Source organism: Arvicola amphibius, chromosome 7 (assembly GCF_903992535.2).
Source record: "Arvicola amphibius chromosome 7, mArvAmp1.2, whole genome shotgun sequence".
In the NCBI taxonomy this organism is placed as follows: Eukaryota; Metazoa; Chordata; class Mammalia; order Rodentia; family Cricetidae; genus Arvicola; species Arvicola amphibius.
In genome coordinates, this window is record NC_052053.1 from 11,729,951 (window position 1) to 11,751,487 (window position 21,537).

At 43.0% G+C, this 21,537-nt stretch overlaps 1 protein-coding gene across 2 annotated transcripts in view; it reads left to right on the forward strand.

Annotated features, from left to right (window-relative positions):
* Positions 1–6,370: 6,370 nt before the first annotated feature.
* Sp3 (Sp3 transcription factor) overlaps positions 6,371–21,537 on the forward strand; it is a 46,686-nt gene continuing 31,519 nt past the window's right edge. The window contains exons 1-4 of one of the 2 annotated variants that reach the window (XM_038336604.2): positions 6,371–6,989; positions 7,614–7,762; positions 8,240–8,389; positions 15,692–17,051. In XM_038336604.2, coding sequence (XP_038192532.1) covers positions 6,983–6,989; positions 7,614–7,762; positions 8,240–8,389; positions 15,692–17,051 — 1,666 coding nt within the window. In that variant the 5' untranslated portion in view covers positions 6,371–6,982. The remainder of the gene's footprint in view (positions 6,990–7,613; positions 7,763–8,239; positions 8,390–15,691; positions 17,052–21,537) is intronic. The other variant, XM_038336605.2, reaches the window with a different exon arrangement.

Genomic DNA, 21,537 nt, shown 5'->3' on the forward strand with positions numbered 1-21,537 from the left:
GCAGCAAGCGAGAGCGGGACAGGTAAAATAATCCAAATGCTTGGAGGCAAAAATAGTGACTAGGGAAGCTAGACAAAAGTGCTTGACTAGATTGGGTCAAGAAAACAGCTCATGAAACACATAATTAAGGACGCATATCAGCACGGGTGACAGAACTCTTGGGTTAGGGGTAGTCGAACAACATAGAAATTTCTTAAAATTAGATGACAGAGCATAATCATTACTTATTATGTGTTAAAATTTGTATTTATTATGTATTTTACATATTAGATGACATATAATAACAAATATTGATTTGTAAGTTATTCAGTTTATTTGGCTTATTAGTGTTATCTTTTTGTATAGTGTTAAGAAATATTTCCATATCTTAAATTGAAAAAATAACCTTTATATGTCCTAAAATTTTTGTTTTATCAATTAAATTTGTTCTTTGACAATCTCATAAATGTGTCTATTCCAATTACTCTCGTTGGACAGGCTCCCTTGTCTTCTCCCTCTGGCTGGTCCGGTCCCTCCACTCTCCCTACAGCCCCCTCCCCCTCCCCACAGGTCCCTTTTCCTTCTTGTTCATATCTTGTTTTGTGACCCACTCAGTTTAACAAGGGCCATCTTTGTGACCAAGGGTATGAAACTTCGCTGGAGACTGGTAGCTCCCGAGAGAATCCACAGGTCAGTGAGACATGCGGTCCAGGCTGGTCTGGAACTTATTTTTTTTTTTTTTTTTTTTTGGTTTTTCGAGACAGGGTTTCTCTGTGGCTTTGGAGCCTGTCCTGGAACTCGCTCTGTAGACCAGGCTGGTGGTCTGGAACTTAAAGGCTTCTTTCCTCAGCCTCTGAGGGCTCGGACTGGATTTCAGATAGGGCCATCACTGTCTTCTTTACAATTTACGATTGTTTGTTCAACTGGTGAGTACTGTTTTTGTTTGTTTGGCTCCTTTCCAATCATTTTATGGTAAGTCATATCACTAAATAGTTCTTTTCATTAAAATAAGAAGTTTGAATCATTAATACCAAAATTACAAACTTATAGCTTATTGAAATTAATGCCTCGTTCAAAAATGTTGGCACATGCCTTTAATTCCAGCATTTGGGAGGCAGAGGCAGGCAGATCTCTGAGTTTGAGGCCAGCCTGGTCTACAGAGCAAGTTCTAGAACAGCCTCAGTTACACAGAGAAACCCTGTCTTGAGAAGAAAACAAAACAAAAACAGAAGGTAAGAAGAGCTTGTGAGCACAATGCTTATGGTTAGGCTATATCTGACAGCGCTAAATCATTGCTAAGCCGCCAGTTAAAAGAGCTATGGGGGGGTACACAATAAGGGTATGGAAGGTTAAAGAGGAGGGGCTTGCTGCCAGCCGCCAGCGAAGGCTTTAAGGAAGGCTTGCGGGGAGTTTAAAGTCTTGTCCCAGTTGCCAGGAACACAGGGACCAGGGAGCAGGATCCCGAAGGTCAAGTGTGGAGCAGTGAGAGGGATTATGAGGGCTGTCCTTGATAGGACCCACGAAGGAGTTGGAGCTAGGAAAAGGGAAAGGGGTGGAATGGCAGATGTAGAACACAAAGGGCAGGGAAGTGCAGACCGGGCCAGGGCCAAGCTCGCCTTCCTGCCTTTCAGCAGTGCTGGCTGACGCTCAGTGGTTGAGAGGAATGGGAGAGTTTTGGCGAAGCATTTGGTCTGTTTGATTTTTTTGTTTGTTTGTTTTTGTTTTTTGTTTTTTTTTTTGAGACAGGGTTTCTCTGTGTAACAGTTCTTGCTGTCCTGGAACTAAATTTTGTAGACCAGGCTGGTCTTGAACACATGGAGATCCACCCGCCTCTGCTCCCGAGTGCTGGGATTAAAGGTGTGTGCCACCAAGCCTTTTGATTTTTTTTTGTGGTGTGGGAAACCCAATGCAGGACCCTGTGAATGTCAGCCACCACTGAGTATACACATTTTGTGTCTTCTGCAGACTCCATTTCCTGAGGGTAAGAGCCTTGCAGGGTCTTGCAGAACAGGGGGCAATAAATTTTGTGCTTTTAGCAAACAGTCATTAAGAGAGATGATGCAGGAAAAGTTGCCAGCACCACACGGCTTCTGCTAGTGGGGAAGCTGGGGAAGACTGTCAAACCTGACTACTGACTGGAATTCTGAAGAAAAGAAAAAAAGGGATGGCATCATTGTTAGAGACAGTGTCCAAAGGGAAGGCAGAGCTGTGTTTGCAGACAGGTTAGGAGTTCAGTTGTGAACATTTGCAGTTTGAGGCTAAGTGAGACATTCAAGAGGAATTTATGGCGCCTACAGATACGGAACAGGACCTTAGGTGACAGCAGAAGGCTAAAGATAAGAGGTGGACCTTAGTTGAGAGGTGGTGGCTGGGGTTGCAGGAGTGCCAAGCTTGCTGAGAAAAGCCCAAGGACCCTAGAACTGAGTCTGGAGTGGTATTCACGTGAAGGGCGGGAAGAAGGCCGATCGATACGCAAAGCAGCTCTATCCAATGTGAGGCCTTGATCACGGGCAGCCATTTAAGTGTACATTCATTAAAATAAAATAACTTAATTGCCCAGCCACACTGATCATATTTCAAGCACTAATGGTTGTGTGTGGTTAGTGGTTGTTGTAAGGAACAGATAGGAAGCATTTTCATTGCCCTAGATTGTGTGTGTGCGCGCGCGCATGCGCGTTTGTGTGTGTTTAAATTAGACTGTGTGGCTAAAATGGAGAAATATTCATTTGAGAGAAAACCAGAAAGCAGATGAGGTTGAAGGAGGAGAGAGTACTCAGGAGGAAGTGTTGAGTGCTGAATGTTGAAACTGCTGTCCGGAAGGCAAGCTCTTGATAGCTTGCATGAGGAAAACTCAGACCACTCCAGAGGCAACCGCACCATCCCACGGAGGGGTCACATATAGGTGACAGGGACTGAACACGGGGTCTCTGACATATTCGATGAGCACGTGGCCACTGAGATAACCGGCCTGCCCTCTTCACTTCTTATTTTGAGAGAGCTTCATTGTATAGCCCAGCAAGCCAGTTCGAGATTCTCCTGCCTCAGCATGCCAACTGCTGGGATTTCAAGAATGTACTAGCACACCTGGCCTACACGGAGTGTTTTAAAGGCAAGAAACTTGTTCGTGTCCGGAACAAACAGCCAAGAGGACCGTGAGCAGTCTCCTGAGTCTGTGCCCTGGCCCCCTCTCCTTTTAGCTTCCCGATCCTTCCATGGGTGTCCTCTGGTAGCCACAGCCCACACATTGGAAGCCATCTCCCAGCTGCTCCATCTTTATGGTCCTTACTTCAGTCCAGTTCTCCGGTGACTAAGGCTGGAGCCCTGAGTCACGAGTCACTCCCATACTGGTCAGTCAAGGCATGCTTGTTCCACCGCCTTTCCAGGTACTCATTTAAAAGGTTTGCTTTAAGTTGAAGACCATGATACAATATTTCATAAAAGGCAGTAGGAAGAGCGACGGCGCTGGACTCCGCCTAACTTAAGGAAAACTGGACAGCACCCGGGAAGCCCATCCAAATCTCATTTTCTTTACATTTTATTTTCATATTTACTTATTTATGGTGTTTGTGGGAGGGCCTGTGTGCTACAGCATGTGCATCACAGTAAGGGGACAACTTATGGGAGAGAGTTCTTCTGTCATGTGGGTTCCTGCGACCAACCTTACACTGTCAGGATTGGCTGCAAGCCCTTCTGATCTGCTAAGTCACCTGGCTGGTCCTCATTTTCCTCTTTAACCACTTAAGACTTAGCGTCTGTCATCCCCCGCGAGGGGTGTCACAGTGAGTTTCTGTATCGGTGACACTTCTGTTGCTGTCATACAATGCCCTGACCTTAGCGGAGGAAAGCTCCCTTCAGTTTAGAATTCTACCGTACAGTCCTTTCTAGCCGGGAGGTCAAGCAAGGAATTCAGCCTATCGCATGGCGTACGCTGAGAGAAATGAAGGCTTGCACAATTTGGTCTACTGTCTCCACAACCTAGGACTCAAATCTAGGGGATGGTGCCACCTGCGGTGGGCTGTATCTTCCACATCCATTAAGACAGCCCCTCATAGACACAGGCCGGCTGACCTGATCTGGACACTCTTCTCAGGTGACTATAGATTGTGTCAACCTGACAGCTAGAACCAACAGCTACCATATTATTTATATCCATGTATGGTTACAACTCGGTGTGTTTTAAAACTTATGCTTCTGTAACTAGCTTCCCCTCACTGCTTTTTAAAAGCAGTTCCAAGTTCTACATCTTCTGAACCAACTCACTGGTAAAGATGAAAAAAGGAAAACCAAGAGGCCAGTTAAACATGCCCAACTGTCCAGACAGCACTGACATTTTCAGCTAGATATGGTAAGACTAATCGCTGATCATGATTTCATATAAGCGTTCAAGCTGTTCAGTGCAGTGTCTTACAGTCCCAGCTAGGTTTCCTCGTCTTTTCTTGGAGTTGTAGCTGATGTCATTACTGAGTTTTGTCCTGGTCTACAGAGGAATAGGGTGATCTGGTTTTGTTTCTTGGCCAGGAATAGCTCATGAAAATCTTGAGAGAAAACATGACAAGAAACTGGGCCAAGGCATGAGGATGGAGGAAAACAGACCTTTCTGTTTTGATATTTATTCATGATATTTATACTTTTAAATTTTTATTTAATGACTATACCAAAACATATTACTCCATTGTGAATTGTACTATATTAGCTACTACATGTTTTATATATACATATATGTTTTGCATATGGTTTGAACGTGTCTGCACTAGTTAAGAAAAAAGTAATCTTTCAAGACACCATAGTCTAAAATAGTGGGGCAGTGGTGGCGCATGCCTTTAATCCCAGCACTCAGGATGCAGAGGTAGGCTGGATCTCTGAGTTTGAGGACAGCCTGGTCTACTATAGATTGAGTTCGAGGACAGCCAGGGCTACACAGAGAAACCTTGTCTCGAAAAATCAACCCCTCCTCCCGGGAAAAAAAAAAAAGCCTATAACAGTAACTCAGATGTGGTTGGAGAAGTTTATTGAATCTCACCATAGTCTTGAGTGATGCTTTTGCTAACATGCATTCTTTAAAAGCTATGTATCAAAATAGCTAGTGTGGGTTATCGTTTTTGTGATCTAAAAAGATTGTTCATTCACAACACAATAGAGAATGTGTGTCATTGTCAGCATTAAAAATATCAGAAAATGTCTGAAATATTCTTTTTAGAGCATCCAGGTCAGGACAAAGTTACAAGTCTGTGACACCCTCTCCCAGTAACTTGGGTTTCACCTCCACCTTGCTCTTCCATCTGTCCATCTCTACAATCTGTCCATCATTACACATTTCCTCCAAAAAATTGGGTGTAAAAGTGTACTATTTATACTATTCAATTTAAAAAGCAATACTTCTAGTGAAATATAGGAACACAAGAAACTGTTAGAAGAAATGAGTTCTTGGATTTAGAATTTCAAATTTTGTTTTTGCATGTCTGCACATGTGTGTGCTTTAACAAGTCGTTGGTAAGATTTTGCATAATAAGCACAGGTTTGCTATTCTATGAGCATAGATAACAAATGAGTCTTCTGGAACTGAGATGCATTTTTTTTGCAAATGAAATGAGATTTTTTTTAAGTTAGTGCATTAGTTTAAATGTTTCGTCCTCACAATATCACAAAATATAACTACAATAATTGGAAGGTTGATTCTAGCTTGAGACAGACTTCTAATGGAGTATTGTGGACAGTGTTTCCTCCTCTTGAATTTAACCTTTTAGCAAATGTATCTAAAGTTACATAGGCAACTACGTCTCTTGTTGGCAGAGTACGAGGAGAACCTGAGCATTTTTCTCCTGAATGACAGCAAGTCATTAAGGATGTCAAAGGAAGGAGTGTTAACCTAAATCACTAAGTGAAAAAGTGTACCTAAATGCTCCCAAGGGGGAGGGCACTTTAGTGAGATTTACTATTTTAACAAATGTTGGCAATTGTTGACTTGCTTTCTCAGGAGGATTAAGCAGCAAAACAATTTGAAAAGGTGATTGTACTTCATTAAGTATAACATAGCTAAGCCTGTTTTTGTATCACGGGCCAGAATGAAAACTCTTTTCCCTTAAGAAGCGACTTGAGATACCTTTTAGCAATAACCGCCTGCCTCTAGGGTCCATAAAAGATGGTTGGAAACCAGGGGCTAAAGGGGATATGTGGGGGGGGTGGGGGGTGGGAAGGCGATGGATCCGACAGTGGATTGAATGTGTGTGAAAGAGTCCTCCTCCAGCCTCGGAGGGGGTGTCTCCCCCAATACCAGCTCCCTCCCCCAGGGCTCATGGGGCGGGTCCGGTTTGCTCAGTAGCAGCGGCGACCGCAGCAGCAGCCTTGGGGCTGAGCGGCGGTGGCCTCCTGGCAGCGCCGGCAAGAGGCAGCTCCGAGAGCCCAGGCCCTGGGGAGATCCAGCTCAGGCTGCTGCCAGGATGGAGGACGCGTCGAGCGGAGCCGGAGCCACCGGGGACGGACTTCCTCCCCAGCTCAGCTCCCCGACAGCTTGGCGAGGCCTGCTCCAAGGGCCGGCGAGTAGAGGAAGCTTGTGCCTCGGGCCTGGCAGCGGCGGCCGAGGAACGAGGCAGGCACGGCGGGGTAAACGCGCGAGCTGGGGCCGTTCTCAGGAACCTACGGCGCCACGGCCGCTCATTGTCTCTCCCCTTCCACCCGGGGGCAAACAGGAAGCCCGCCGCCTGGCCGAGCGACAGACGGGCGCCGGGACCAATGAGCGCAGTCGGCGGCGAGCGTGGCGGCAAATGAGCGCCGGGAAGAGGGGCGGAACTTCCGGGCGGGCTGTCACCCTCTTCCCCCCTTTTGGGCTGGAGGCTCCACCTTTTGTGTTTCCCGCACAGTCAATCAAAATAGGAAAAAAAAAATCCCCGGACCGCTCGGGCCGTGTCCGCCGCCGCTTCCCGCATCCTCTCCCGCCGCCGCCGCCTTCGCTTCTCACCATGTGTAAGGCGGCGGGGAGCCCCGCCTGAGGTGTCCTAAACACACTATGACCGGTACGTAAGAGCCGTGCGAGAGCAACCCTCGCTGCCTCCGCCGCTGCCGCCCACAGCCAGCCCGGGGCCGCCACCGCCGGCTCCCGGCCCCGAGCGTGCGGACCGAGTGTCTGTGGAGGCGCCAAGCCGCACTCGCCGTTGCCTCCCTTCCTTCCCCTTCCCCGCCAGCCAGCGTCCAGCCCTCCAGCCCCCACCAGCAGCTCCGAGCGCCCTGGCGGCTTCGGGCCGGGCCGGCCCCGGTCCCGCCGGGAGCGCATCCCCCTGTGTGCGGGCGCGGGCGGCGGGCGGGCGTGTGTGTGAGTGACTGACGGTGCGAGAGCGGCGAGCGCCGCGGAGGGAAAGGGGAGGAGAGGAGGAGAGAGGAGAGGAGAGGGGGCAGGGGCAGCGCGGGGAGGAGGAGGAGGGAACGAGGAGGAGGAGGGTTACAGCCGCGGCGGGCGGGGGCAGCAGGAGGGGAGGAGGGAGCGCGCCGCCGCGGCCGCGGGCCCGGGCCCGGGGGGAGGGGAGGGGAAAGGGGCCGGGGACCCGGCTGGCGCTAATGTGGCCGCGGCCCGCGGGCCCCCCTCCCTCCCTCCCCGCACCCTCCTTCCTCCCCGCCCCATCCCCCCCGCGCTGTGCCTGCAGCTCCCGAAAAGCCTGTGAAACAAGAGGAAATGGCTGCCTTGGACGTGGACAGCGGCGGCGGCGGCCATGCAGAGTATCTGCAGCAACAGCAGCAACAACAGCAGCAGCAGCAGCACGGAAACGGCGCGGCGGCGGCGGCGGCGGCCCAGGTGAGGAGCGGCTGAGCACGGCCCGGCTCCCCGCGCGCCGCTTTCTCCTCCCCTCGCCCTCCCTCCTTCCCTCCCTCCCGCGCGCGCCCGCCCCTCCCCCGCCCCGGGAGCTGCCCGCCCGAGGCGCCAACGCTCCGACCCCTCCCGCGCGCCCCCGCCCGCCGCCTTTTTTTTCCTTTTTTTTTTCTCTCTTGTGCGTGTGTTAAGTGTGCAAGCGTGCGCGCCCTCCCGGGTGGGATCGGGACGGAGGGGGAGGCCCGGCGCGCAGCCGTCCGCCGCGGGGCCGCCGAGCGGGCCGAGCGCGGGGAGAGGCGCCGCCGACCCGGAGCAGGAGGAGGAGGAGAGCGCGGGCCCGGCCGGCCGGCGCGGCGCGGAGCGGAGAGGCGCGGAGCGAGCCGCACTTCCTGTGCGAGCGGGCCCGGCCCTAACCGCCACCCCCTCCCTGTCTCCCTCTCTGAACCCGCCCATCGCGGGTAGGACACCCAGCCGTCACCGCTCGCTCTGCTGGCCGCTACCTGCAGCAAGATAGGGCCGCCATCGCCGGGCGACGACGACGAGGAGGCGGCCGCAGCCTCCGCCGGGGCCCCCGCCGCCGCCGCCGCCGCTGCCGCTGCCGCCGCCGGAGCGGTAAGTCCCGCGCGCGCGGCCCCGCGCCCGCCATCCCGGGCCCGCTCGCCCGCCCTCCCGCCAGAGGCCTCCCGCCGCCGCGCGCTCGCCCGCCAGCCCGCCACGCGCGGCCTCCCCGGCCCCGCCGCGCTTTTCTGCCCGCTCGCGTCCCGGCTGGGAGCCCAGGTCGGCCCGCGCTTCCCGGAGGTTGTCACGGCGGCATCGCGCGCGAAATTCTTCACAAAATGAAGTCTGGGAGGGAGGCGGTGGGGGGTGGGCACGGGACTCCAAAATGGATGTTGGAGGAATTGGGCTCGGGGCTCGCAAACTGGCTCACTCGCAGCACTGCCTGTGCAAGCTCGGAGCCTATCGGCCATGGATAGGATCAGCTACAGAGGCTGGGGCTCGAGTTTCCAGAGTTTTTCAATCTTGGGCTTGTTTGCTGAAGTTCCCAGGTCTTGGCTAGTGTAGGCCGTAGATCATTTAAAGAGCGTGTTTTATACGGAGGGACGAACACTTTTTTAATCAGTTTTTTTTTTTTAACCTGACCATTCACAATTCTTGGCTTTTCCAGACTGCTACAGCTTAGCACCAGTTTTTCCTGAGTAGGGTTTAAGTGAAGCAGCTGGAGGCTATGGAAATTTAGAAGTTAAAAATTGGCTAGAATATAGGTCTTAGAAACAAAAAGCACGTGAGAGTCATTGTGTTTATATCCATGTTATTGCACTCCATCCTTAGAGTTGAATATGGTTAGCAAAATTGAAATTTATTACTTCTCTGATTAGGATGTGTTGGGGTTCTTTTGGAAATTCTAGAATATCTAGGGCATGGGAGAGGAGCTGGAAGTCTTATATGAAGACTGTACAAAATAGATAATGTAAGCAACATGAGTTTCACATTTGTGTGGATCATTGCTTTTTTTTTTAGCCTAAGGTGAACACACTTTTCGAGACTAATTTTTTTTAGAGGTGGGTTATAGGAATCGATATGTAGTGGCAGTTTGGATTGTCACTGTTGGAAAAGTTTGCTATTGCTAATTTTTACACTGTTAGTAAATAGATAATTTTAGTCTTATACTATGGACATTCGAGTGTTTTTAATGTCTTGTACTTTTTAAATCAGATTAAAATGGAAAAAGCTTTTCATAGGCGGATTAGCAAACTTTTAAAGTAAGTTATAGTACCCCCAGTCCCAAAATGCCAGAATAAGTTTATTGGTTACTTTAGTAAGCTACTACAGAAGTAAAATTGAAAATCAAACTTTAATATTTTAAATACAGCAAGACTTTTCTTGTAACTACCAAAGTCTAGAAATGCCTTACAGATGGGGGAGGGGAATGGTGGCAAGAAGGCTAGGGGTAAAAACATGTATCTTAGTCTCATTCAGGATTAGCAATGTTTCCTTGCTTCTTTAAGATTCTCTGAAGTATCAGGTCACTACCAGGAACACTTCCTGCCAGATGAGCATGAATAATCTGAGCTCATTAATAGTAATAATAGGAAAATTCAGTTTTGCCAGAGAACCCCCAAACTTGGCTTTTTTTTTTTTTTTTTTTTTTTTGTGCATGTTTGGTACTTGATCAGTCTCAGTTTTTTCAATTTCTCATTTTGAGCAAAGTTGGAAAAAACTGAGCTGAATGTTGAATAAGCTGAAAAACATGAGCTCTCTGTGTATTTTTGTCTAAACATTAATGGAAAATGAGTTAATTTCCAGTTTAAAAGTGATTCAAATTTTTTTGGAACATTTTAGAGAATAAACTAATTCAAATGAATTCATTGGGATACTTGCAACATTTAAAACTATACTGAGATAAATATGTCTTCAGTACTCTTAGATTACTGGAGATCACTGGAGGACTATAGTGTCTTGAGAGTTGCATTAAAAAGCGGTGGAATATTTTCAGATTTATATCAAACCTGGAAGTGCTGAATCAGAGTTAACTTGAACCCTTCGCCCAGCTCCCCCAGTGCTTCCATTACTGTGGCACATTCCTCAGCTCTGAGAGACGAGCACTGATATATTGCTGAGAGAGTGCAGGTCTTATTTGAGTTCTGCCAGTTTTTCCATTAATGTCCATTTTCTGATCTAGGTTCTAATCGAAGATAGCTAACAAATGTGTCTAATGTCAAGTGCAGATGTTGAACCTAATGCCAGTTTAGCTTGGTATTTCAAGATGAAAACTACTAAAGACTTGTTTAAATACTATTTTGAGTTTGGAACTTGTATAAGAGGATCCTGCCAAGGGTGTGTGTGCAGCTAAAGATTAGACAGTGGCAGTTCCACCTGTAATGTCCTCTAGCATGGACATCCAAAGACGCTAAAACAAGGCTCATTAACTTGTGCAATTTATATGCTTGAACTTCATTTGTACTTAGTGAAATAAACTATACAAGCAAACCTACAGATTCAGTGTTCATTAGTTTTGCAGGTAAATGCTGACACATTTAAAAGGTGAATACTAACTCATTTCTAGTAGGCTGTTTTGCCATTAAGACCCACAGGGCTAGGATTTAGCTTAGGGCCCGGGCTTGCCTAGCACTTGCCAAGCCTTGCCTTCAGTTCCCCACCCCTCCCCACCCCTCCACATTGGGGTGGCGAAGACCCTACAGTGTTAAGTTTTTCTTGAGTATCTGCCCCAAAATGTTATGTTTTACTCCACCTTAATTTCACACTTGTTCTGGTTTTTATAAAGCCACTTATGGGGTCTGAGAAATTAATCGTTCTTTCAAAATGCATTGGGAATTTCTTTTCCTTTTCTACTGCTACAATCTAAGAAGACAGATCCTGTTGTTGTTGTTTTGTTTTGTTTTGTTTTTCCTTCAATCTTTCTGCCATTTTTATGCCCAGATGCATTGGAGAGTGCCCTTGTCATGATTTGCTATAACATCATTGCAAGTACCAGCAACCCCCCAGGGCTTCTGTAGGATATGGTCCTTTTTACCTTGTGTGTGAAAATACACACTTCTTAAATGTCAACTTTGATACTAGATAATGTTTTGTTTATTTTTTAGTAAGAATCTTAGAGTGACTGAAAAAAATGTTGGCTTACTTTTACTTGTAAACTTCCTAGAGCTTTATCTGACACCTAAAGCAGCCCAGGCTCCACTGTTTTTCTGCCTACTGTCTCCCTTTGTTTCTGCAGAACTGCAGTTACTGTCTTTGGTATTAGATGGATTTCTGCTTTATCACTTTTCCATTTGGTATTTAGTGTACTTGATCTTTTTCATTGGTGTGTTGATAGAACTTGCATGAAGGAAAGGGCTTCAGACCTAAGGCTTTGAAGATTTTGAGCTATCTAGAACTTGCTCATAGTGGAGTTGCATAAATAGGTTTAAAATTGTTTTATAGTTTCTTGGCCACTAATATCTCAAAGTCAGTTTTGCTAGTGATTTCTTTCATTCTATATACATTTCCTATAATTTTCTTTTGAGTGATTTGAAACTAATATATTTATTCAGAAAGTGTAAATTGATCTTACTTTGTTCCAAGTATCTAATGGATGTTTTTTAAGTCTGATATCATAGTTTTAATAATTAATGATAACTTAAAATTACATAATGCTTTGCATATGTGTGTTTGTATGTGTGTGCACATATAGAGTTTGTTTTCCTTTCCCCCTTTTCTTTAGACAGTCTTGATATATAGCCCCAGTGGGCCTCCTGCCAAGTGTTTGGTTTATAGGTATAAGCCATTGACCTAGCCCTAGTACTTTCTTAAAAGTGCTTTTCACTTTAGGATTATTCACAAAAGTCTTAATTTATTATTTTATGTTTGATGTAAGTCTACCCCTTCATTTAACTGAGTTTACTGTGGGAAGTTGGTCCAGTAGTTTGCTTAGCTCTGAAGAGGTGCCATAGATAGTATTTAGGTGGACTTGACACTTGAGTAGCAGTGTTTATTTTCAAGGAATTTGTTGACTAGAAAGCTGTTCACTAATGGTTAAATATCTCCTTTATTACTCTTGTGAGAAATTATCAATCAGTATGTCATACATTTGTCATTTTATTTTGAAAACAAATGGACAAAGTAACAGTTTTGTAAAACTAGCTTATGATAGTATAAAGTACTGTTCCTTTATAAACCCTAAGAATATTTGTGAATTTAGTATAAAGTACTATATTTCTCTATAAACCCTAAAAATATTTGTTTCATACAAGCTAAAAATTTGACAGTTAATTCTCAATTGAACAATAACTTAAGATGATGAATGGATTTTATTTTATGCAGATAAAATAGACTAAATTTTAGTTTTCTTAAAATGCTGAGAGACTGAAATATAACATTGTATTGTAATGTTAGAAAAGATTATTTATGGTTATAATTTCAGTTCCAAGTCAAAATTGAACCAAAAGTGACTTCAGTGCCTGATCCTTGATATAAACATTGAAGACTAGGGTGTGTTTTAGTTCAGGCATGGAGGTTTCTAGTGAGTCCAGTTTCTTCATTTATTTTCTTCTGCATTTATTTCAGTCTCCTTCATTGGGCCTTTAGTTTATCTCTAGAAAATACAGATGTGGTTGCACCAGTCACTTGCTTATAAACCTTTTATAGTTCTCATTTACTATCTACAGGATAAAGTCCAAACGATTTAGCATGATCTACAAAGCCATTTATAAGTCTTGACAGAAGTGTCTGCTTGTATTCCCCATTGCTTTGGTCTATGAATATAAGCCTTTTCTGGACCCTCTCTTGAACTCTTAAGGTTTCTTTCTGTCTTGTGGATTTTATTGTCCATACTTTTATTTATTAATGCCTCAAACTGACCAAAGTAAAAATTTATATGTTAATGCCTTAATTATCTTTAGTATGGACAGTCCCCACCCCTACCCCCCATCTTCTGTGTTCTCATATTGTGTTTTGATTAGTGGTTAGTATATTCCACTTTTCACATTATATTATTAATATATGTGTCTATGTTTGCTTGAATAGAGTTGTGACCATTTGTAGACAAATTTTATTTTGCTTGTACATGCTTGTTTCATCTTCACAAATATGCTGAAATGTTTGCATTAAATTAAAGATGAACTATAGTTCATTTTTTGAAATAGACTTTTCAGCTATGAAAATTGAGTACTGGATTTGATTTCTTAGTGTCTCACTATAGTCTCAGAGAATTGGTGACTGTAAACAAATTAAAATAAGTAACTGTTCTAAAGTTTGTGCAGAAGTTAGTGTCAGTTACATATTAGGCTGGTCTCTCAAGCAGTACTTCATAGGAAGTAGCTAGACTGTTCCTTGATGCTCAGTCATATTTGACACTGTTGGGCAAGCTGTATATTTTCATTGTGACATATAGAGTTATTAAAAAATCACAAATGGATCTGGAATAAGTGAAGTAGTACTGGCTTTATTTTGATGGTAAGGAGGTCACATAGGGTCCTTTCCCAGTGTTTTTATGACTGGTCTTAGTACACTTAGCATACTTCATTCCTAGTCATTTAGTGAGGACTGGTGTAACAGCATTTGAGAAGGGGGAGGGTCTAGTGGTAGGTGTTTCCCCTTAGTATTAAATACACTGCTGTTTGATGGCTGTTTACTCGTCTCTTGTATTCTTTATCTATGAAGTATAATTGCTAATAACAGTACCACAGGATTGCTTTAAGAGTGTGGAACTATGGTACCTGGCATATGAAAGAAAAGTTCATGTGTCAGATTCTGCTCCCCCCTTAAAAAAATCTGCCCTTTAACCTTGTTATGTAGGATTTTTTTGCATTGTTTGCCTATATGAGCATTTTTCTAGTGCTGAATCTGTAAACCATGGGGACGATTCTTGAGTGTTACAGAATGTAAAACATATATGCTTCATGTTCTGTTGCGATTTTAGGATAATAGGCTCAGCCACGTTCTTTATTATGCAGCATTTAGCTAGTATTAAAATTGTGGACCTGACTTCTGTGTAGTCACAGGACCACTTTTCCTCATTAAGTGTTGTTTTTGTTTGTTTGAGACAAGGCCTTACTCATAGCCTGGGCTGGCCTTGGATTCCATATGACCCTCCTGCTTTCCCTATGCTGGGATTATGGGTAGGAATCTTAACATTACCCAGATGCTACTTTTTTTTTTTTTTGAAGGTTTTATCTCCCCCATATCCCTAGTAGTTGTTTATATATCTATATATAGATAGTATATATAGTATATAGTAGTTACTAAGAATATGTATGTATATACATATCCACACATGAATAAAATTTGGTGGTTTAAACATAAAATTGTGGCTTTTTAAGATTTATAGCATAGCAATAATACATAGATTTACTCTTCTAATGCAGTTAGCTTGGTAACAAATACTATGCTGTTTGTGTATGTCTACTTCTTCCCCATCCCCCCAGTGGTACCTGATATGGTTTTTGTTTTTGTTGTTTGTATTTTGCTTGTTTTTCTTTTTTTAATGTCTTGCTATGTAGCCCAGCTTTGCTTCAGTAGCACCAAGGCAGCCTTTTTTTCTCCCTCCCTCCCTCCCTCCCTCCCTCCCTCCTTTTTTTTCTTTTTTCAAACCAGGGTTCCTAGTGCTGGGGTTGAAGGCTACACCATCAACGCTTAGTGCCCAAGCTGGACTTAAACTTGAGGCAGTCATCTGCTTCAGCCTCCTGAGTGTTGACATCATAGTTCTATCCTGTCTCCCTCCCTTAAGACAGGGTTTCTCTGCAGTCTCCCGAAACACTCTGGAGACGAGGCTGGCTGGTCTTCAACTCATATTCTACTTGCCTCTGCCTCCCGAATGCCAGGATTAAAGGTGTGCCTCACCATTACCTGGCTTATTTAAGTATTTTTAGTGGGTTGAATACTCTTTGCACTCTGTTCTATTCATAATCTTGCCCACACCCCTTTATTTGTACAGCTTAAAGATTATAGATGAGTGCTTAAAAGAAATTTGTATTGCTAAGCTATATATATATATGAGTATATGTATATATACTTCACCTACCCCCGCCCCCAGTTCCTCAGCTGCTTTGGCTGAGACTGAAAAATCATGTGGTGGATATGTGAGTTCCAAGACAAGTCTGGCCAATATAGTGAAACCTTGCCCATCTCTCCCCAAAACAAAAACAAACAAACAAACAAAAAACCTGTGGTTGTAAAATAATCTAGAATATCCTGATTAAGATACTTTTCCATGTAAATAGGATGTACTATGGTTATCATAATTTATAACTAGAAGTGAAAATCACTATGGTATGTATAGCGCTGCTTCTGTATTTGAACTCTTGTCTTATTAAGATGGCTTTCATATTTACATAGTGGGATTTATACTAGGTGAAGATATTTTGGAATTGGGTTAAGCTATAACAAATACATCACAACATTTTTGTTTTTTTCATCCAGACAGGTGATTTGGCTTCTGCACAGTTAGGAGGAGCACCAAACCGATGGGAGGTTTTGTCAGCCACACCTACAACTATAAAAGATGAAGCTGGTAATCTAGTACAGATTCCAGGTGCTGCTACTTCAAGTGGGCAGTATGTCCTTCCCCTTCAGAATTTACAAAATCAACAAATATTTTCAGTTGCACCAGGATCAGATTCATCAAATGGTACAGTGTCCAATGTTCAGTATCAAGTAATACCACAGATTCAGTCAACAGATGCCCAGCAGGTTCAGATTGGCTTCACAGGCTCCTCAGATAATGGGGGTATAAATCAAGAAAGCAGTCAAATTCAGATCATTCCTGGCTCTAATCAAACCTTACTTGCCTCTGGAACACCTCCTGCCAATATCCAGAATCTAATACCACAGACTGGTCAAGTCCAGGTTCAGGGAGTTGCAATTGGTGGTTCATCGTTTCCTGGCCAAACTCAAGTAGTTGCTAATGTACCTCTTGGTCTGCCAGGAAATATTACCTTTGTACCAATCAATAGTGTTGATCTAGATTCTTTGGGACTCTCGGGAAGTTCTCAGACAATGACTGCAGGCATTAATGCCGATGGACATTTGATAAACACAGGACAAGCTATGGATAGTTCAGACAATTCAGAAAGGACTGGTGAGCGGGTTTCTCCTGATGTTAATGAAACTAATACAGATACAGATTTATTTGTGCCAACATCCTCTTCATCACAGTTACCTGTTACGATAGATAGTACAGGTATATTACAGCAAAACACAAATAGCTTGACTACTTCTAGTGGACAAGTCCATTCTTCAGATCTTCAGGGAAATTATATCCAGTCGCCTGTTTCTGAAGAGACACAGGCTCAGAATATTCAGGTTTCTACAGCACAGCCTGTTGTACAACATCTACAACTTCAAGATTCTCAGCAACCAACCAGTCAAGCCCAAATTGTGCAAGGTATTACACCACAGACAATCCATGGCGTGCAAGCCAGTGGTCAAAATATATCACAACAGGCTTTACAAAACCTTCAGTTGCAGCTGAATCCTGGAACCTTTTTAATTCAGGCACAGACAGTGACCCCTTCTGGACAGATAACCTGGCAAACATTTCAAGTACAAGGGGTACAGAACTTGCAGAATTTGCAAATACAGAATACTGCTGCCCAGCAAATAACTTTGACGCCTGTTCAGACACTCACGCTTGGTCAAGTCGCAGCAGGTGGAGCGTTGACTTCAACTCCAGTTAGTCTAAGCACTGGTCAGTTGCCAAATCTACAAACAGTTACAGTAAATTCTATAGATTCTACTGGTATACAGCTACATCCAGGAGAGAATGCTGACAGTCCTGCAGGTGAGTCTTAATGGTATGCCGTAAGACGTACAATGACAATGTACAGGGAAACTTGGCTTTAGTTGTGTATCAGCATCTGGCATTCATTAAAGGTGACATCCTTGTATGTATATATAAGGAGGCATAGTAGTATCTTCCAAATTGTTCTTTTTGAAACTTTGTAATAGCTGAAGTGAAAGATTTTCTGTTGTACTAGTAACACCCCCTCCCACCCCCTCCCAGGTTCATACTTGGTTTGGCTTCTGATTAATATTATCAGGCATTATGTTTTTTGGGGGGTGGGGGAGAGCAGGAGAGTGTCTTCATTGTTCTTGGTATGGGATGAGTTTGACTTCTGGAAGTGGGGCGGGATAGTGTAGCTAGCCCAAGACTGGCCTAGAAATTAAATTACTATGTAGATCAAGCTGACTTTGAACTCAGAGATTTACCTCCCTCTGTATCCCCCAGTGCTGTGATTCAAGATGTGTGCCACCAAGCCTGGTTGAGTTAAAGATTGTATATATGGTATTTAGGTGGAGTATTAGGTTGGCATAATAAAACATGGTGCTAGAAGTTAAGAGTACTTAATAGTCTCAGCCACTAGATATGTGTGATTCTGGGTGTTTTTCTCTGGCAAATTCAATGTCTTCATTGTATGAAATGTTAAGACTAGGATACTAAGTGGATACTGGCCAGAGCTTACATTTTGATTTTTGTGATGGGGTCCTTAAATTTGGCTGAGTTAGAAATAGCTATTGATAGGTATGGATTGTAGAGGTTTTAAGTCTGCACATTGAATGTTTTGCAAGCATGAAATAATGAAGCTTAAAATGTAGCCTTGTTAACAATATTAATGTTATTTGTCTAGATAACACTGAATATTTTTGTTTTACGCTAATTCCTGACTTTTATAACTTGAACTCTTCTAGTTTACATTTATATTTCTGAGGAGATTATACTGTTAAAACTTTCTAGTCTGTCTGATCTAAAGTCTTAAATTGGGTTACAGAATTGAAGTGATTGAAGGAACATCAATCTATGCTTTTTTTTAATGTACCAATTTTTACTGTTTGTTTTTTTTTTTTTTTTGAGACAGTTTCTATGTGTAGCCCTGGCTGTCTTAGAACTAGCTATGTAGATCAGGTGGCCTGAAATTTAAAAGATCCACCTGCCTCTGCCTCCCAAATGCTGGGATTAAAAACTGCCCCACTCCCATCATCACTTTTAATTATTCTTTTCCCCCCATTTTCTCTCTTTCCTTTTCTTGGAAATTTAGATATGTGTCCTTAAGTCTCATATTTGCATTTGGAAATTCTTTATTGTATCTGGGGTTTCTGAAACTGATTGAGAATAGGCTTCCCCTAGACACACACCCCCCTTTTTTAAAAAAAAAAATCTTTTGAGACAGTTTCTCTCTGTAGTCCTGGCTGGCCTCAAACTCTTTTGTGTGTGCACCACCACCTGACTTAGAGTAGGGATTTTCAGAGTTTTATCTGGAGGCCTCTAGAGAGCCTAGGGATCCTTTGAGAAATCCTTTTTCTAATAATACAAAGATGTTATTTGCCTTTTTTTTTTTTTTTTTTTTTTTTTTTTTTTTACTGTGTTCACAGTGACTGATCAGATTTTAAACTCAAGGCTGGAGAGACGACTCAGTAGTTAAAAACATTTGCAGCTCAAAATGAGGGCCAGTTCTGATCCTAGCTTGTTGGGTAGCTCACAACATGTGTAACTCCCATTTCCTGAACCTGAATCTGACACCTTATCCTGGCCTCTGCAAGCACCTGCATATACCCCTGTGAATGTAAACACACGCACATATATTAAAAGAAAGGAAAAATCCTTTAAACTGTACAAGTATTTGTATTCTTCATGATTATATACTTCTAGTTAAGTAAAATTACAATCTCACTGAAAACCTTGATAAGTCAGTCACGTTTACAAAATTTTGACTCTCACAATGTTGCGTAACTTTTAAAAGTAGCAGTCTTTTATAGAAACTCCATGTGTGTGAATGCTGTTCGTTTATGTGTATGCGGCTGTGCACATTGATTCAGAAGGGGCTGGTTCTCTTTCTGCTTGTGGGAACTGGGATCAAATTCAGGTGCTTAAAATTCATCTTAAGTGCTTAAAAATAATAGCTTTATTGAAGTATAATCCACATACAAAACTTGTAAAGAGTACAGTTCAGTGGTTTTCAATATGGTCACAGGCTTGTGCAACTATAATCTGCCTATTTTTGGAACATTTTCATCACCCCAAGCAACCCATACTTAGTCTCTGTCAGCCACTTCTCAAACTTACCTACTTTCTATCTCTTAATTTGCTTTTCATTTCATATTAGTGACCTGTTGTGCCTCGCTTTCATCTAATAGTATTTTCAAGGTTCATTCCTGTTGTAGATGTGTATATTACTTCATTTTATGACTAATATTCCATGGAGGGATATATTAAAACGTGTTCGTTGGTAGTCGTTGGGTTTCTGTTTTTTGTTATTGTGAATCATGCTGTTACGAGTGTGTGTGTATGTGTACGCGTGCGTGCGTGCATGCTTGCCTGCCTGCCTGTGTGAGAGAGAGAACGTGTACAAACAAACTGTTTTTATGTTTTATGCATGAGGGTTCCAGTTTCTCTGCACCTCCATCAGTACTTAAAAATTGACTACTTTTTTCACTTTTGACATCGTAGTTGGGTGAAAATGATAACTCACCGTGTTTAGGCGTTTTTCCTACATGTACATTTGTGTACTATGTAGCATGTATGGTGTCCACAGAGGCTAGAAAAGAATATTGGATTCCCTGGAACTGGAATTGCAGATGATTGTGAGCTACGAGGTGGATATGGAAATTGAATTTGGGTCCTCTGGAAGAGTAGCCAAGTGCTCTTAACCACTGAGCCATTTCTTCATCCTTAAAACTAGTTTTTGATACTTCAAAAATGAAATTATATGTTTTCGTAAGAATAAAAGTGAGATATCTGACTGGCAAATAACTTGTCAGTGTAAAATTGAGGATTCCCAGGAGAAGTTGAAGTTTTTTCTTTGGCTCAGATTTACTATGTAAGTTTATATTTTTTCTGCTGCTATGGGTGGTAGTGATAAAGATTTTTTTGTGTGATAAAGATTTTCAAAATAGAATTGGATGCCTGACACATGGTTCTTAAATGAGCAATTGACAGTGTTACAAACCATTTAAATGGCTGGATAGGTCAGTAGAGCATGGGAAGCTTACTGATAGTGTTTAAGAGTCTACATTAAAACTGACCTTTAAGAGACTGGTGGTGCTTGCCTTTAATCCCCGCACTTGGGAGGCAGCAGTAGGTGGATCTGAGTTTGAGGCCAGTATGGTCTATAGAGTGAATTTCAGAACAGCCAAAGCTACATAGAGAAATCTTATCTTGAAGAACCAAAAAAAAAAAAAAAAAAGAAGAAGAAAATAAAAAGATTGCTATTTGTCAAGTTTGGGGTAGTATCAAAGAATACCTACAGTTAGCTGAAAGGCTCTTAAATTATTCCTTTTTTTTCCCAGAATTCATATCACTAGCAGTTGAATATAGAATCTGATTCTGTCTTCTTTCTTCAAGCAATCAAGGATTTGCAAAAATATAAAGCACATTTCCTCTTTTTGTGTTGTGTACTGGCTGTAAATGGTTCTTGCTGTGTAGAACAGGCTGGGCTTGTTTTGTTTTGAGACAGAGTTTCTCTGTATAGCCCTAGATGTCCTAGAACTCTTGTAAACCAGACTGGCCTTGAACTCACAGAGATCCACCTGCCCCTGCTTCCTGAGTGCTGGGATTAAATGTGTGCACCACCACCTGGCCAGTACACACTGGTCTTTAAAATTTACAGTATTGATCCTTCTGCCTCTGCCTTCTAAGTGTGGGATTACAGACATGCACCACTATGCCTGGCTTGTTTTCTCTTTAGAAGACTTTTGCTTGGCAAGTAGCTTTTCATAAAATGTTCATTTGTGTTAATGTGATGTGTTTGTTTATTTAGCTGTTTATTTACTTGATGCAAGGGATTAAGCCTGGGGGCCTGATACATGCTTAGGCAAATACTCTTAGGATTTTATTAAGTTTTGTGTATTTGTTTCTCTCTTCGTGTGTGTGTGTGTGTGTGTGTGTGTGTGTGTGTGTGTGTGTATGAGAGAGATCATGGATATCCTATTATGAGTAAAATGTTTTTGTGAATTTTAGAGAGGTTAAAAAGAGAGGGCTGGGGTTGGTGCTTAGTGCTTAACACACAGCAAGTTTTGGATTTAATCCTTTTATGTTTGAAAATTACTTGTGAAAGAGACATCTGAAGATACAAGCTGAAATATTTGCAAATTCTGAAATGTTCTAAAAACATTTAGAAATTCTTTTTTTCAGTTTTTGAAGATTTTATAAGGTTGGTATTGTACAGTGCTAAATATGTTAGGAAAACATTACTGGAAATTTTAATTTTGTTTTGAGACAAATCTCACTCTAAGGTAGACAGACTTCAGACTCGCATCAATCTTTCTTCCTT